We start from the raw sequence: 18477 nt of genomic DNA, 5'->3' as shown, positions 1-18477 counted from the left end.
ATTAGTGTCATCGTCATCGTCATAATTTGTCTTCTATGTGTGTTTATAAAAGGGAAATAAATTAATAAGAGAAATAAATATATCATCACCACAATACTAGATAACTTGATTTTCATTGTTTTTGAGTTAGCTATTGAATATGATTCTACGTTCCCTTCTCTACAAAATGATAAAACTAGGTAAGTCAGAAGTTAATGGGAACTGCATTCATTTTGTGTTTGAAAATATTAGATAACTTAAAAATCATAAATGAATTTAATAAATAAAATAATACCTATATCTACAATATTTTGTTCATACAATTGAATATTATTTAATTGTTCCCAATTAGACGAGCACAATTTTCCATTTTTATTTTAAATAATAATTAAAGCCTAGATTTATGTTAATCAAGTAAAGTATAAATTTTATTTTCCCAACAATGACCAAATAAATCAGAATTATCTAGTTGTAGTATTGAGGTGACGATATTATACATACTCGTATATAATATTTTACAATTTCTTACTATATGAATATTTGTGTATAAATCTAAAATGTGTGTGTGTGTGTACCTTTTTATCTTTGACAGTATCTTTCTTTTCGTCAAGTTTAGGTTTATTTGTATCGTCATGTTTTGTGTTTGGTTTAGTATTAGTATCTTTTATATCAGTATCACTGTCACGATATGATAACTATAAATGTATATGAAAGAGAATGAAATGAACAATTTATAAATTAAGCGTTATATTATATAACTAATTATGAGGGTTTATAGTTATTTTTTTATATGTATGTAAATGTATGTGTAACTGTGTACCTTTTTATCAATGAGACCTTTCTTATCGTCTGGTTTACGTGATTTTGTATCATCATATTTTGTATTTCGTTTAGTATTAGTGTCTTGTGTATTGTCATCCTCATCATCATCATAATGTGATTTCTGTGTGTATTTATAAAAGAGAACGATATTAATAATTTATAATAATAACTAATAAACTATTAATTATATTATAGCGATTGTAATATATTATAATATTATATATTTGTGTTTCGATGTAAAAATATGTTTGTGAACCTTTTTATCTTTGATATTATCTCCCTTCTCATCAGGTTTAGGTGTCATTGTGTTGTACTTTTTCGTGTTCGGTTTAGTATTAGTATCTTGTGTGTTGTCGTCATCATCGTCATAATATGACTTCTACGTGAGTTTATGAAAGATAATGAAATGGATATTGTATATCTTAAGGATATTAATATTTACTTGTGTGTAATATAATATAACATACTAATAATAATAATAATAATAATAATAAATGTGTATGTGACTATGTACCTTTGTATCTTTGACACCTTCTTTCTTATCGTCGGGTTTAGATTTCGAGTCATGTTTTTTCGGGTTTAGTTTAATATTAGTATCTTGTGTATTTTCATCATTATCATCATAATATGATGGCTATGAAGATGAAGGAAAAACAATGGAACCATTAATTTATATAATTATAAAAAAATATATAAAGTAAAGGGGTGCAATATGTTAAAATTACATATTTAGCAATTTATATAATATGACGTGTAGTTGTATGTGTACCTTTTTATCTTTGACATTCTCTGTCTTATCATCAGATTTTAATGCCGTGGTGTTATATATTTTAGTGTTTGGTTTTGTGTTTGTGTCTTCCAAATCTTTAACTTCGTGTGACATCTGTGTAAGTGTATTAAAATAATAGTTAATGAAATTAATGAAACGTGTACGTTATGTATGCTCGTTATATATTATTTAAATGTGTGTGTATTTCGTATGTGTTGGTATTGATATTATTTTTAATGTATGTGTACCTTTTTATCTGTAACACCCTTGCTTTTATCGACAGGTTTAGGTGTTTTAGTGTCGTATTTTGTGGTATTTGGTTTAATATTAGTGTCATCAAAATCTTTTTCTTCGCCATACGGTATCTGTATTAGTAATTGAAATATTCGAATGAGAATAGTAATTTATATAATATCCAATAAGATATGAATATTTCTTTAAAAATATTTATGTAAATATGTATGTGTACCTTATTTTCTTTGACACCTTCTTGTTTCTCGACATGTTTAGTTGTGGTTGTGGTAAACTTTTTAATGATTGATTTATTATTAGAGTATTCCATATCTTTTTCTTCTTCGTATGGTGTCTGTGTAAGTGTTGGTAAAGAATGATATATATATAAATATATGAGTGTGATTTATGATTATGAAATATATTTATAAGTATGATTGTGTATGTGTTTTTATTTTGTATTTTATATTTGACACTTGTTCTCTTTTCAAAATGTTTGGGTGTAATTGTGTCAGATATTTAAATATTTTTGTTTACGTTAATAGCGCCTGTATACGTGCATGGATTTACTGGCGGCAATATTGTATATTTTAAACTATCATGACAATGACTGTTTACACGTAAAAGTGCTAACTATCTTTCCAATTCATTCTTTAAGAGTGAGCGAGGCGGAAGGTTCTCATTTTATGATACTATTTCGTATTATTTGACAGCTAGTGAAAGTCGGTCAACATGAAAATTCGTTTTTTTGCCGAGAGGTTCGCCACTATCGTTCTACTGCGCAGGCGCAGATCGAAAAAATCTTACCCTTACATGAAAATTTAGAAGGTTCCAAACTTGTTTGATTCATACATGTAATCTTGCCAACTGCGATATAATACATGTTTACCCATACATTTTCTTACTGTCAACAGTAAATCCATGCACGTGTAAACGGGATATGATGTATTTTAAATTTTCTTTTAGAGTATGTATTTTCTGTGCATGTATTTGAAAGTGTAAAAAATTAATTAAATATATGTATTAATATGTATGTTAAAATATTCGTGCGACAATGTAAGTGTTTTTTTATTACCTTTGTATCTTTGACACCTTCTCTCTTGTCGACAGGTTTAGGTGTAGTTGTATCATACCTTTTCGTTTTTGTTTTAGTATTAGTTTCTTCTACGTTTCTTTCTACATCGAACGATTGCTAAAGAGTTGTTTGAACAAAAATGATTTTGCGTTAAATGTAAATGAGAAATGTAATATTTGTGTAAACTTGTAATGGGGTGTGTACCTTTCTGTCTTTATTGCCGCCTACTTGTTCATTACCTATCAGCGATTTGCGTGTCCGTTTTGAATATGTTGACGTACTCTTTGACTCGTCTTCATTTATTTGTACAGTATCTTCGTCTTTATCGTTATTTATCTGAGCAAACGATTAAAATTAATATCGAAATTAAATAATAAAAATAATCTTTGTATCATAATATGCTGGATTTTTTTTATCTAAGTACATGCAAGAAAAAGCTACCGCCTGACATAAGATCAACGATTAAAAAAACCAATATAGAGTCTGTCTTCTATAAACTGGCGTGCGGTTTCCCCCCCCTCCGCTTCAGCATCCATCTCGTTCAATCCCATTGAAAACTTGCAACAGTTGAACGCGATGGCACAATGCTTTCCGTGTGACGTGTACGCCAGTTTATAGAATTCAGACTCTAGTAATCACTACATATTACATGCATGATATATATCGTGAATAAATAAATAAAAAATACGTATTTGTATTTTAATTACACAAAAAAAAATAATTTTCGTGTTTTACCTTCCTAACTGTAAGACTTTGTTTCCTTTGAACGGAATATTTTGATGTAACTTTTTCATAACTCTCTGATTCTGGAGTTTTATAATTGTCGACAAAATCTTCATCTTTTGTCTATATAAAAATAAGAAAAACGATATAATATTATATATAAGAGTATATTATATACAATCAAAAAAATATAATCCTTTAAAAGTGTCAATGTGTGTACCTTTTCGTCTTTACTATATTCCCTTGTCTCCGTAACCTTTGTTTTAGGTTTGTCATACTTTTCAGTACCCGGTTTTTTCTTGTCATCCATTACATCTTTTTCTATATCAGTACGTGTCTGTGTAAAAATGTATGTAATCATGAAATGTATGTATGAATGCATGTATAAATAATACATGTATTTAATTAGTAGCAGTTATAAGTATATGTAAGTATGTTTGAATGAAATAGTAGTGTAGTAAAAAAAATATGTATGCATGTTATGTGTATGTAATGTACCTTTTTGTCAGTAAGACTTCTTTTCCTGTCGGTAGGTGTCATTTTGTCATAAACTTCATTTTCTGGTTTTTTATAATCGTCATCAGAAACCTCTTCATCATCAACGTATGTCTGTATGTAATAATGGAATGTAATATCATTGATTAACAAGGTGTAGTGTCGTATTGTACTATTAATGTTTATAGTGTTTTCTGTTCCTATAACATATCAGTACGCTCAAATATGAAACCTATGTATATTGACCAACATTCACACATCATTTCTGTAACATATACGCTTAATAATAAAATTAACTTTAGTGTTAATAGTTTTTTTTTTATATATATGAGTACCTTGGTATCAAAGTGGGACATAAGCCATTTACAAAATTTTGCAGGAGACTCACAAACATGTGTAAAAAATATCCGTTTTTCATATAACATACCAACTTTAAACTAAAAAATCTCTATGAAAACTACCGTTTTTGATACTTTTTGTGGATTTTTTGAAAAAAGCATCACTTGCACTACCATAATCGATTAAAACATGAATTTAGTGGGAGGTGGCGTTTGTCCCACTTTGATACCAAGGTACTCATATACACAAATGAAACTTCTACGCACTCAGTTATGCCGAGTTCAGAACAAGATACCTGTGGAATTATACGAATGCCCGCAAACATTTTTCCGAATACAATTGATGGAGAAATGCTACCAAATTAAATGTAGTATGGAAGTTTATATCGCAAAATATTGCGCGTTTTAATCAATACAATATTTTCGATATGCTTATACCTACTTCCGATTAAACATAAAATTTTTCCAAAATAAAATGGCCATACTTGCTTTTTTTGTTCGTACTTCCTCGGTGTATCATGTTCTAAATTAGGCTTTAATTTCAATTGTCATTAGTCAATAATATTTTTTTACTTTTTACACTATTAAAATATACATTCATAGTAAAAGATAAATTAATTATACAATGTTTAGTTTTATCACTAATTTTAAATACATAAAAAAACCTGTATTTAAAATTAAATATAAACGTAAATAGTCGTAATATATACAATATAGTTGTATGGTAGATGGTGTTTTGTTATATTTTTGTAATGGTTTAGGTGAGTTATTATTGAATGTATAATAGTGTACCTTGGTGTCTTTGGGTGCTGCCTTCTTGGTGATTTTGGTTGGTGTGATTTTCTCATACTTCTCCAGCTGAGGTCGCTCGTAATCGTCAACGAACTCCTCCTCTTCGGGCTTGTTGAGGAAATCACAGTGGTCAATATGTGCGTCATATATACGTACAGAATCAAAAGAAGAACTATCCATAATTCAATATTAGATTTAGAGCCAGTGATGAAAAAGCCTAGTCTATTTTTTATATTAATATATCAGACGTCAAAAGCCAGGTGTTATATAGTATAAACAATTCGGTATAGAACAAAATTTTAAATAATCTAACTGTTTTGACACATAATCATTGGTTAGAATCGTGTATTTTTTCCCCTTATAACTAACATAATAGTTTTGTTCTATTGGAATTTTATATGTCTTCCAATATTATGTTTGTTATGTCATCATTTTTTTTATATAGTAGAGAATCTATTTTTTGTAGACTATTGTTATTATTTATAATTATTGATAACCATGTCCTTCCATTTTCGTGCAAGGTGATTGTTAGTAATAATCAAAAACATCCAAGCTTTCAGAAAAACACATAAAATTGTGTCCTCACCGGGATCGAACCCAGAATTCTACGAGAAACACTACGAAAGCCGCTCACTGTGACCAATATTAGTTAAAAAATGGATATCCAAGTTTTCACTTTAAATGTAAAGATATATGTATGGGTTTAAAATAATCTTTAAGGGAAAAGGGATAATTTGTAAAACAAAAAAAAATGTCACAATAATTGATTATTCAAGAAATAGAAATTGTTTTTCATTTATAGCTCAGAATAATATAATATTTTGGATAATTCTAAGTTTGATGCTATAGAATTTATATTTTGAATGTAATGTTAAATATGTATTACATAGTTGAAAAGGTTTTTATATAATAAATATTAGTTCATTGAAATCCATGTATAAGTTGTTAGATTGTCTTACAATGGTAATATAAATTGGTCAGTAATTGTAAATATTTGAACTGTTTAATATTATCGTTGTCATATAATTTGTATAAAATTGCTTGTAATTATATTTATATTAAGTATAGTATTCCTTATATAACGGTTAACTTTTTTAAAGCAATATTCGGAGTAAGTTAACCTACAGTAACTTTAAATGTAATTAATATTCCTGTAGTGGAGTTTCATAGCATTTTTTGAGGGAAAAGTCTACTTGTGGTCACCGATTTTAAATCTGGTATGAATTTGTTGTGCGCGCGTGTATTATATTATTTCTGTGATCTCAATCAAAAAGGAGACAAGTCATCTATAATAAAAAAATATAATATTCTTGATGATATTTAAGTAAATTAAACATGAATTTAATCAAAAAAGTAACGTTTTTCTCGCGATACATATTAATATAACAAGAGAAATAATTAGAAGAAAAAAAGTACTTTATATATATACAGAGTTTTTAAATTCTGTTGAACCATAATATAAACTTGACTTGACTAGCTTAAAAGAACAAAAAAATTTGTACTTGATATGTCATATTGATTTCCATAGTAACGCACTTATATATTAATAATCTAGTTGCCAGGACCCCAGACCCCTTAGCAACCAATAATGGTGTCAAAATAACTTTTCATAAAAAACAGAATTAACTGAAAATGAATTCAATTCTACTTAAAGATGGCTGAAAGTATTAAAAAAATGCATTGGCATTGTGTTCTGACATATTCTAAAAGTTTCAAATATCTAGTTAGTCGGGAAGTTAGTTAAAAATCGATTGCAAGATTTGTACCGGACAAAAAACCACCGGACAAATAAAAATACGAGCTAAGAAAAACGTTACTTTTTTTTATAGATTTTCTATTGATTCTGACTTAAAGTCTACATCCCTTGTTAGCAAAGAATTATCAAGTAGTTAGCAATTGATTTGTCGTTGTTTTGATTTATATTCGATTTATAGTCGATAAGAATAGCTATTGTGTATTATGTTTTTTTATCATTTAAAATTGTGATGATGTATAAATGCATCCTATAGTAAAATATTACATCATATTCACTACAATCTAATAAAATATAATTTTCTACAGGTATCATCAAACAATACTATATAAGCATTCATTAGTCAAAAGTGTACAAGGATATTTTTATCATACCAAAATCTAACACTATATTGTTATTGGCATAACAATAATTAAATAATATACCTTCTAATCAAGTAGAAATTTTCCACGGTTATTTGCTCTTCCTCTTCTTCACATTTTATTATGCTTGCGTTTTATAAACTATATAGCATTCAATTTGAAAAATGTATCAATTCCCAATTATTGATCACTTGATTCACAATATAAATATATTATCATGTATTTAAAATATAAAAAAACTTAAAATGTTGAATTTGAATCAGCGTCGGTTTTGCTTGCTTAGCAATTTTTAATTGATTTGCATCACGTTCAATATATTGTCAGTTGATAAAATTTGTGAAAGAACAGTGAAAGCATATACAAATCGTACAGGTTTACATATTAAATTATCATACATATTACGACTTTCTAATTTATAACAAAACTATATGGTGAAATATATTTTTGTCATTGTTTGAAAATTGATTGCTATATAATTTCTTTTTAGCAGAAACGGTTGCCAAGAGTCTCAAAGACTAGTTATCTTTGAAGTGAATGTAAAATCTTACCTTGACAGTTGTCTTGACACCAGCCTTCTTAGCTGGTGCTGGAGCAGCTGGCTCGGCTTTTCCGACCTTCAGCTTCTCGGGGTTCTCGACCATTTGCGCGACCTCCTGTATATTTAATCAATGAAAGGATATGACAGTACGGGTTTTCGGTATATAATGTGTATAATGTAAAGTTTTTTATGATTCTTCGTCAATTAACCGTAGCGAAAAATACGAAATCATATTTTTTAGATAATAAGTATTTTTATAAACGGAAATTTGATCAAATAAACCTAGTAAGGTATCTTTGTACATGTCGAATAAAATAAGTAGAGTATTTCGTGTAAAATAGGGATCGTGAAGGCTACCTTTTGTGGGATCTTCTTGAGGTTAAGGTTGTCTCCTGGTCCCTCGTCTCCTGGTTTGCCAACTGGTCCCTTAATATCTATAGGCTCTGGTTCTGCCATAACAGCATTCTCTTTCTTGGCCAATGGAGTCCATTGTGCCTTTTCTGGCTCTTTCGGAGCAGCCTTTTCTTTCTCTTCGAACTTCGGCTTTTCCATCAGCTATTTCGTTGTTTCGTTTATGAATTTACGAATTTTTATGGAGTTTGTAAAGGAAAACATATAATTAGACAACAATAAGGAAATTTAGTCACTGTCTAGGGTCAGGCATGATTGTTTTTAATCTATGCTTAATCATTATTGATTGTAAATCGAAACTTCGTAGATTAAAGCTTAAAGCAATGCATATTGTACGTAAGATATACTATTATAAATGCATTTAATAATTGGTTTTGTCTATTAATTTTATATTAATAAAATTTGACTATATATTAAAATTATAGTCACAAAACAGAATTTAATGACATTTTTTCATTAATGTTATATTAAAAAAATATTTTTCTTAACTCTTTGCATTGTATTTGATTAAAAACAATCATGCATGTTTAGAAAATCTACAAGTAATGGTAATTATTATGAATAATAATTATTAAAAGTTCAAGGGAGTATATTTTATGCAATTATACTAAAAAATAGTATTATGTAAATATATCTTAAGGTTTTTCTGTGTAATAATTTTTAATATGAAAAAAGTAATGGTTCTCCATAATATCTAACTAGTTCTAAACACCGTTTGTTACTGATGTTTTTGCAATAGGCGATATACAAATATTATGTTATTATAATATGATGTTTAAACCACTATTTTTTCCACAAACAAAAATATAATATACATGAAATGTTTGATGAAATGAATTGTGTAAAATGAAAAATAGAAACATTGAAAATGCCACTGTTTTTAAGATGGAATATTTCAAAAGTAAATCAACATATAAAAAACATAAATATTAGTATTATTTTTATCACTTTCAAAATTGGTCAAATATTCTTATCATAATTTAAATTAATTACAATTACGGAATTTAATAAGTTCATTTTTGAAGCCAAAATTTTTTATCAATTTACTAGTATGAATATATTATTTCATAAATCGGCATAATTGAGCATTTTTTTTTTGCATTTTGTATATATTTTTATGTTAGAAACAATATTGATGACATAATTTACGAATGACCATTTTTTTCAGATGTGCAAATGTATACTAACTACAAAACAACAATATATAACAAATCTACTTTTTACAACATGTAACACACATAAATAAGCACAGGTTACTGATTATAATTATGATGGTAAAAAATTATAACCGTATTTTGGCAGGGTTGTTGGTTATTAGCTTAATTATTATAAATGATGCCATATTTATGGTAATTGTAGGGGCCTTTAAATTTAATGTTATGTTCGATGTCGGTACAAGAGAACATTATTCTCAAAATTATCAGTCAAAAGTCTAATAGTCAACGGAAGAAACAAATGGTATATTAAATTTAAAATATTAACATTTTTCTCAGTCAATAGCGATTCAACGTTGTGTGGTTGTATGTGTAGTCAATAAATTTTCATTCATAAAATTATAGTATGTGTTCCAAATTATATGTATGTACAAAGTTAACAGAGCTGTGCGGTTAAAAAGCTCAAAAAACTATGCTTTTATACATAGAAATTACCAATCTATTTTACGTATTTATTAATAATAATTAAAAATAAATAACTTTGAAATATAATATAAAACAGAGTACATAATTTAATTTTCAAGGTAAAATTCATTTTTTTATAAATGATAAAAGTTTAGGTGTTTTATAATATTTTAGCATAATATGCTGCATTTGTCAATTTAATTAGCCCAAATAATATACTACTAATTAATTATAATATTTTACACCGTTATTTTTTAAATAAATTAATTTTTATTGCGATATTTATGAAAATATTATGTCATTTAAAAAAATATTAAATCTGTTTTGATTACAACTTATACTGAATCGAAATAACATGAGTTCACGAGCTCTGCAAACATTTGTATACGTGTATTTGTGTCCTGCACATATATGAAATATGCATGCATTGATTTTGTTTATTTGGTTGTACCTTCTCGATAGTGTTTTCAGTGGGTTTCTTTTCCAGGGGAGTGGGGGTGATTTTTTCATTATTTTCTACTACCGGCCTCTCTGAATCGTCGACGGCTTCCTTTTCCTTTGGTTAAATTTAATGTTCCAACAAATCAACTTGAGAATTATCACAGTTATCCTTTGACAGCGAAAAATCATTATAAATGAACATGTACCAAATATGAAATAATAATATTATATCAACATTGGGTAGGTACTCTTTTCTACTAATTTGTATACCAATAAATTGCTTTAGTTAATATGGTTGTAAATAATCATGAGTTTCGTAAGTATATTTTAATATTTTTTAATTTTTTACCTATTACAATCAAATTCACTAACAAAAAGTAATCTTATTTAACTGTTTAAGCAGAGTATTTCAACACTGATTAATTTTCAAATATAACATTTTTTCGATGTAAAAGATTTGTCAGAACAGTTTTTTAAAATATCATTGAAAACAGAAAATAATAATTGATAATATTAAATATAAAATTAATTCATAGAATGGCGTCATTCATTGTGGATGATAATTATTGTCTACCTTATTATATTAACTAATGATTAAGTAGTTTCAGGGTACTCGTTTTTGAAGTCAAGGCTGCTGTATTGAATTTAGTATTAATATAGCAAATATTGTTTTTAATGTACCATCCCAATGGGGTGGATAAGTAACAACCATTCTTCGTAAAATTATATTCCTCATAAATTCTTGTATGTTAATAAAACGTCCACTCCGTAGAGGATCATAATATGCTTTAGTGACAAGTGAATATATATAGTAATAAATTTACCATTATAAAATACATAGTAATAATATTATCAGTATATAACTTTCAGTAATTCAAAGAATATTTTAGTATATTTAGCCACGTTATAGTAATTTTAACTGAAATATAGATTTTTTTTAAATTTACATTTTTTTTTTTTTTTTAGTGACAAGCTGTTAGTTAATTTCAAACGGATTAATTTGAGCTTTCCAAAAAGCTCTTTCTTTACTACACGTAAGCTTTTTAGTAGGCGTTATTGGCGATCATGGCGTAAGCTGACTGAAAACTTCTGTGTATGTATTATAGATGCGTGATAGTAACGATTTGAATGTATTGAGTAATTTCATACAAGTATAGGTGCATATAATTTAGGAATATATCATAACAATAATTAATACTTGCATTGATCAAAAACCATTTTAGGGAAGGATATCAAAAGTTTTCAAGGCATGAATTGTTTTTTTTTTATATATCAAATAAGTAATGTTTTGAATTCATTTTGGAAGGTGCATTCAAAGAGACAAGACAGAAGTAAGTTTAATGCTGTTATTATTATAATGTAATACATAATTTTAATAAATATATCCGAATTTGTGTAAATAAATATACCATTTAAAAAATATATGCTTTTTTAAAGAATGTAAAATAATAAATTGATGAATACTATGTTTTTGGAATGATTTGTATGACATATAATTTTAAAATCTTCATAGAGTAATGTATTATAAATCAATTTATAATAAGGAGTTTGTCTGTATTATGGATCCAATAATTAGTAATGGATACCATACCTTAGGAATTTCAGTCTTTTCACCCTTTTTGGCCATAGGCGTTGGAGTAACCTTTTCGTACTTTTCCAGTACTGGTCTCTCATAATCGTCGATGAATTCTGCGATCTAGTTTTTAAAATAAAAATAATACCACATAAAACTAAACATGCCTCTATACACACACTATCATAATAGACATACCTAATTCTTAATAAAACTGTTAGCACGTAGGTACTTAGATTAAGATAAGTCAATATGGGTAAAATTCAACATTTAAACGATTAAAAAATAAATACTTAACTAACTTACATTTTCTGTAAAATAATCTAGCGTTCACGTAAATATACTCTTTATTCTATATATTTATATATAACTAATTTCATGTTCTAGGGTGGTTATAATATAATACATAGGAATACACTTAACATATATTTAAATGCAACATAAATGATAATTCTAATTTCTTGCAACAGTTACACCCAGTTTTCATTCTACATGAAACATTTAAAAATAATTAATTTACTTCAAGTCACATTAAATTCAACATAAATTTCGCTATTTCATGCCATCCAAAGAATAATTGACTAGATGATAATAATATGTAATAAATTAAAATGCAATGCAATGGTATCACTTACCTCTTCTTTCTTTGGGGCGACCTTCTTCTTGATGGACTTCCTCTTTTCTTCAGCCTTTTCTTCCGTCTTCTTCAAGGCAGCCGCTGCCTTCTTTTCTTCTGGAGTTTCCTCCTTTGGCTTTGTTGATCTCAGCTTGGGTAATTCCTCAGCCTTAACCTCTTCTGGTCCCTTTGGTTCCCTACCTTTCTTTTCAACGTTGTTAACTTCAGCCTTCTTTTCTTCAACCTTAATTTCGTCCTTCTTAGTCACCTTCTTAGCTTCCTCTACCTTCTTAGCCTCTTCGATCTTCTTAGCTTCTTCGACCTTCTTAACTTCTTCAATCTTTTTGGTTTCTTCAATCTTCTTGGCTTCTACCTTCTTAATCTCTTCGGTCTTCTGCTCTGCGATCTTTTTCTCTTCAATTTTCTTTTCTTCGATCTTCTTTTCTTCAGCCTTCTTTTCTAAAATCTTTTTCTCTTCTACCTTTTTCTCTTCAATCTTCTTTTCTTCCACATTCTTCTCTGCTACCTTCTTTTCTTCCACCTTCTTTTCTTCAGCCTTCTTTTCTTCAATCTTTTTCTGTAATAAAATATTTGTATTATTTTAATTTCCACATCATAAGCTACATGTGTATCTAAAAAATATCCCAATGATGTCTTATAATATATATCAATCATAATATATACAAATGTAACAGGTAGTTATTTTTACCTTCTCTTCCGCCTTCTTCTTCTCTTCTTTCTTTTCATCAACTCCATTTTCTTCGATCTTTTCTTCGACTATTTCCTCCTCTTCTTCTTCTTCCTCCTCTTTCTATATAAAGGAAAATAAATTCAACATTATGACATTTTATTATTTTTGTATCCTCCGTGTTCCTTACAAATTAGTTTTGGAACACGATTATCTTTCTAAATGGTATAACAAGACATTGAACTTGTACAAGTTATGTTTTTATGCTGATTGGTTTTACCTGATAAATCTTGTTATTTTTTAATAATGGCATGAAAATTATATTTTATGAGCATATATAATATTATATTACTTCAATGTAATACAGTATACAAAGTTTTGTTTTTTTGAGTGAATAATATAACTTGGTATAAAATATTATCCTTCTTACCTTTTCTTCAGTGGTAACAAGGAGCTCACCAGACGACTCATCTTCACCATATTCGTTCTTGATAACCACTCTATATGAAGAGGAGTGGGAGGTCTTGCACTTGATGATGGTCAAGCGGGCATTGGTGCCGTCGAAGGTCATCTCGTACTCTGACGAGTCCCTGATGACGGTGGAGTTCTTGAACCAAGTAACCTTGCAGGTCTTGTCCAAAGTTTTAAGTACTGCAAGGAATTCGACAGTTTCTTTTTCTGTCTTTTTCTGTTGGGAAGATTAATAAAACAGTAATATAATTAATCAGAAAAGAGAGCAATAGGTATATATATATATATATTGCAACTATATTAAAATTAATATGAATTTTGAGGCGTCCTAAATAATATATATTTTTATTCAAAATCAATAATTTATAATTCACTACATATTTTAATGCATTTAAAGATACTATATAAAAGTGTACTACACATAAATATGTATATACTTGTATTATTACCGTAATATTTAAAATTAAGTACCTTAGATAGATTATATTGAAGTTTACTATAATTTTGAATGATATTACTTTTACAATTTTATAATTTATAACCGTTACTTACAATGTTACGCAGTCCCCTGATGATAGACGGTTTCTCGCCTTCTTCAACTGGAATCTCAGTGACTTCCACAACCTGGGAGACGGCCTCTCCCTTCTCGTTCTTGGCGACCAGCTTGTATGAGCCCCTGTCATTCTGGGAGACGTTGGAAATCTCCAATTTTACGGAGAACTCGCCCTATAAATAAAAATAAAAAAACTTTTAAGCAAATATACCTATTTATCTAATTATCTTTTGATTAAATCAATTACTTTTTCTTTTATAAAATTAGATATCTCTAGATCTGTGGTTTTCACGTGAAATTTAACTGTGGCCGCACAATCGACGTTGACAGTTCTATGAAAACGTATGGTGACCGCACTAAATATCACTTTTGTTATGATTGAAAACATTAAAGCTAAATTTTATTTAAAAAAAAAATGGATCAATTTATTTATGGACAAGTCCATTTAATAAAAGACATTTTAGTACGTAATATCTATTTATTTAAAAATAATGCAAATGGAAATTCCTCAATACTCCTTTTTTTCAATGCGAGCCGCTTGGCTGCTTCTAAGTTTATGTCTGTCAACTGGCTTCAATATTTGTTTTTGATGAAATCCATTACACTGAATGACCTTTCACAGTATACAGTAGTAGGAAAAATCGACAATATCAATAAAGCAATTGTTGCCAATTCTTTGAATTGACTTGATTCTTGGTCAATGTATAACTTTGACCAAAATTTTGCAACCGTGGTATTATTAAAATGGGTTTTAAGTACTTGATCACGACTCATTTATTATAACGCATTATTTAACGTTAGCCCAGTTAATTAAATTTAATACTGAAAATGATGCTGGTGGCCGCACGTGAGAACCACTGCTCTAGATGTAGATGATAATATATCGAGGGGATACTGACAGAAAGCATTAACTCATTAAAACAAGTTCTGAGATAATCGCAAAAAGGACTTTAATTTTTTTTTCAAAGCGTTCTCCCAAGTAGATTTTTTATGATTTAAAAACATTTTTCTACATTATAAAGACTAACTTATATGGCAAACTCAATATACGACATGTTACAAGTCCTGTATTTTGTATACGCAGAACGCATTAGGTCATTATCATGCTTTCTATCAGAATAAAAAAATAACAATATGATTTAATAATGTTTCTATTTTCTCACCATTACATTCCTATGCCTTTGTGCGTTTTACCAGGACGTAGAGCGTAAAATTGTATACATTTTGGCATTTAAAACAGAAAAACAGCAAAAACTGAAATAATGCGCTCTGTCAGTATACCCTCGATATTTACATTATATATATAATATTTTTTATTCAATCATTTATCAATGTGAGCTTTTGTTATAACAACATCAAATGAAATTTTAATAAAAAAATGAGTGTTCAATAAAAAAAATAGGATGACTTGTTATGATTTATCAAGGAAACGGCATAAGTTAGTATTACTAGTTACTAATATGTTTTGTTTTCTTCTTACCTCCCTAACTGGCTCAATAAGCACGGTGTGCCTTGCTCCCTCCTTAATTGCTGTCATTTCTTTCATCCAAGTGCAGTCAGGAGCGAATTTGCTCATCACGTGGCACTCGATTATCACGGTCTTTCTCTTTATGATCTTGATTACCTTTGGTCTTTCTTTGATCACAGGGATGACTGTCAAACAAAACAAATAACATGTTATCTTTTACAGTCACAATATATTCATAATAAAATATTTTTTATTTGATCAATTCTTATTAATTGTATGGATTAAGTATATTCCTAAAAAACATAAGATCTTACAAAACCACCATTGTCATATTATTGTTGTTTTAAAGGAAACACGTAAATTTTAATATAATATTTTGATAATCTGGTATATCTAATATATATTTTATGCCTCCTTCTATATTTAAAATATCAATTAAAATAGGAAAGTATAAAAAATAGATGATTTTTGTTTTATAAATTCTGTATGTTTTATTATTTTTGATAAATAATTGCCACTCTTTCTATCTCTGGACTTATGCCATCGGCAGTATGCACACTCAATGATTTATTGACCAGTATTCGTGCTTAAAATTTAATTCAATAAAATAAAATTCAATATTGCCATCTGTTTATAATTTTCACAAGATAAACTAATACTTAAAATAAAATTGATTGGTTTGAGTCTACAATAGTAGATTTATTCTATAAATACTTAAAATTTATGTCACAGATTAACTGGATTATTTTGTGTTACGCGTAAAAAAGAATTTCTTTCAAAAATATACATGGATATTTAAAATATATAATTTTTACTTACTCTCGATGTTGAGAGTCAAATTGGCATTCAGCTCTCCCAGTTCGTTCTTGATGTTGCACTTGTAAAGACCAGAGTCTTCCATTCCAGGGTCGATCAGCTCCAGGTAAATCGTGTAGATGTCCTCATGACACTCAACCCTCATCTTAATCTTCGAAGACTCAGTAACTACCTTGCCTTCGTGATACCAAATAATGGTAGGCTTGGGGCTTGCCTTGACTTTGCATCCCATAACGACAAGTTTTCCATTGTCCTTTGATTGAATGTGAGGTTTCTCCACAAACGTTGGGCCATCGCCTTCTGGTTCGGGTTCCGCCTCGATGTTCAGGTTGAGATTGGCGTTGCTCTCGCCAAATTCGTTCTTGACGTGGCACCTGTACGCGCCACCGTCAGCGCCAGTTGGATTGGACAGAAGAAGAATAAGCTCGTAGGTATCTTCTTCCAGCATTGACGACTTGATCTTGATCTTTGATGATTCAGAGATAATAGTTGTGCCTCTGTACCAGACGACTTCTGCGGCCGGCTTTGCTTTGCATACGCAGCGCATGGTGATAAGGCTTCCATCCTCGTTCGGGATGATTCGGGGTTTTTCGGTAAAGGACGGCGGGAAGCCGTCGGCATCGTCTCCACCTATTATTAAAATATATATGTTAATTTATTCACAATAACACTTATGAATACTAATATATTATAGTATATCGAAAATAAGGGTAATATATGTCTAAGGAAGAAACTTCAAAACTATTAATTAGTTTTTTAAATGAAATTTCTATGCTTCTAAATACTTGGTTCTGACATAAATTAATATCTTCGGACATATACAAACACTGAATAAAAAAACATCACTGTCTTGATATATTCTATTTTTTGCATTTATTTTAAATATAAATCTACCTATTATTATTTGGAATTATCTTTTGGATCCTTCATAATGTAATTCAATTTGATGTTAAAATAGAATATACCAAATCTAGACTTCAAAAAGCGTTAAATTTGCTGTGAATGCAACTGTTTTGCGTACCCCATTTAATTACCTCACCTACCTTATGAAAAATATTAGGCATAAATCATCCCATCAATTAAGTCAATTTATATGTCAAAATTGGGGATGTACCTATAAATTCATTTTATGCTCAAAAAATAATTATGTCCTGTCAAAAAGTATTCATAAAAATATGATTATTTTCTGGTGTCTTGAATCTAATTAACTTCAACTCGTTGCCGTCTATACCTTGGAAGTTGAGCGCGATATTAGCATTACTCTCTCCAAAAGGATTGAAGGCATTGCAGCGGTAGTTGCCACCGTCCTCCCTCGAAGGGTTGAGAATCTCCAAAGTGAGAAGATAGTTATCTTTTCCCGTCGCTTTCCTGGACATCTTGATTCTAGCGGAATCGACGATTTCTTTGTCACTCTGATACCAAGTAATATCCGGGGCCGGATGAGCTTCCAGGAGACACTCCATAATGAGCATATCACCGTCTTGGCGAATTGTAGGCTTTTTGGGGAAACGGGGTGGTTTTCCATCCGGAATTCTGAAATTTGTATATAATAGTTTGATAATTATATGAGGTTAACTATTTTTTCTCTTTATTACACTTGTTATTCCCTTACCGTCAAACGTTATTTCCGTTAAAATACCTATATTAAATCGTCTCTGTTCTGGCAGAACACACTAACTGGAGAATATTAGTTTTGAGTAATTTGACTTTGAAGTTGTTAAAATGTTTGAAATGGTCTATCATGTGAGTTTATTGAAAAGGATGACTTTAAAATAAAGACTAAATGTTTATTTATTAAGAAGGTTTCCAGACGGTAAAGTTTAAATAAGGAACATTTTGGTATAACTAACTCAATATGTCATTTTTTCGAATTAGTGTCTTCTGCCAGAACGGTGACGAAATTATCTGTATGTATTGATGTTACAGCATTGTAATGCTTTTTAT

The 18477-nt window shown here is 29.0% G+C and overlaps 1 protein-coding gene across 17 annotated transcripts in view; it reads right to left on the bottom strand.

Moving 5' to 3' along the window:
• bt (projectin protein bent) overlaps positions 1-18477 on the bottom strand; it is a 229024-nt gene that overhangs the window by 151583 nt on the left and 58964 nt on the right. For 15 of the 17 annotated variants that reach the window (XM_085953753.1, XM_085953755.1, XM_085953760.1 and 12 more), the window contains exons 9-19: positions 17765-18066; positions 16537-17163; positions 15730-15902; positions 14249-14422; positions 13656-13913; positions 13247-13348; positions 12557-13114; positions 11940-12044; positions 8235-8432; positions 7888-7992; positions 5225-5332 (exon numbers count right to left, since the gene is read on the bottom strand). In XM_085953753.1, coding sequence (XP_085809879.1) covers positions 5225-5332; positions 7888-7992; positions 8235-8432; positions 11940-12044; positions 12557-13114; positions 13247-13348; positions 13656-13913; positions 14249-14422; positions 15730-15902; positions 16537-17163; positions 17765-18066 — 2710 coding nt within the window. Of the gene's footprint in view, positions 1-554; positions 675-799; positions 923-1057; positions 1181-1315; positions 1436-1570; positions 1685-1818; positions 1936-2039; positions 2157-2876; positions 2994-3080; positions 3213-3611; positions 3723-3819; positions 3937-4097; positions 4209-5224; positions 5333-7887; positions 7993-8234; positions 8433-11939; positions 12045-12556; positions 13115-13246; positions 13349-13655; positions 13914-14248; positions 14423-15729; positions 15903-16536; positions 17164-17764; positions 18067-18477 lie in introns of all 17 variants that reach the window. The other 2 variants (XM_085953752.1, XM_085953769.1) reach the window with 2 other exon arrangements.

This window comes from Rhyacophila brunnea, unplaced genomic scaffold (genome assembly GCF_057557595.1).
Source record: "Rhyacophila brunnea isolate RB1 unplaced genomic scaffold, BYU_Rbru_1.0 scaffold_4, whole genome shotgun sequence".
NCBI classification, from domain to species: domain Eukaryota; kingdom Metazoa; phylum Arthropoda; class Insecta; order Trichoptera; family Rhyacophilidae; genus Rhyacophila; species Rhyacophila brunnea.
Note: the sequence above shows the minus strand (reverse complement) of the source record. Positions and strands in the feature narration are given on the sequence as shown.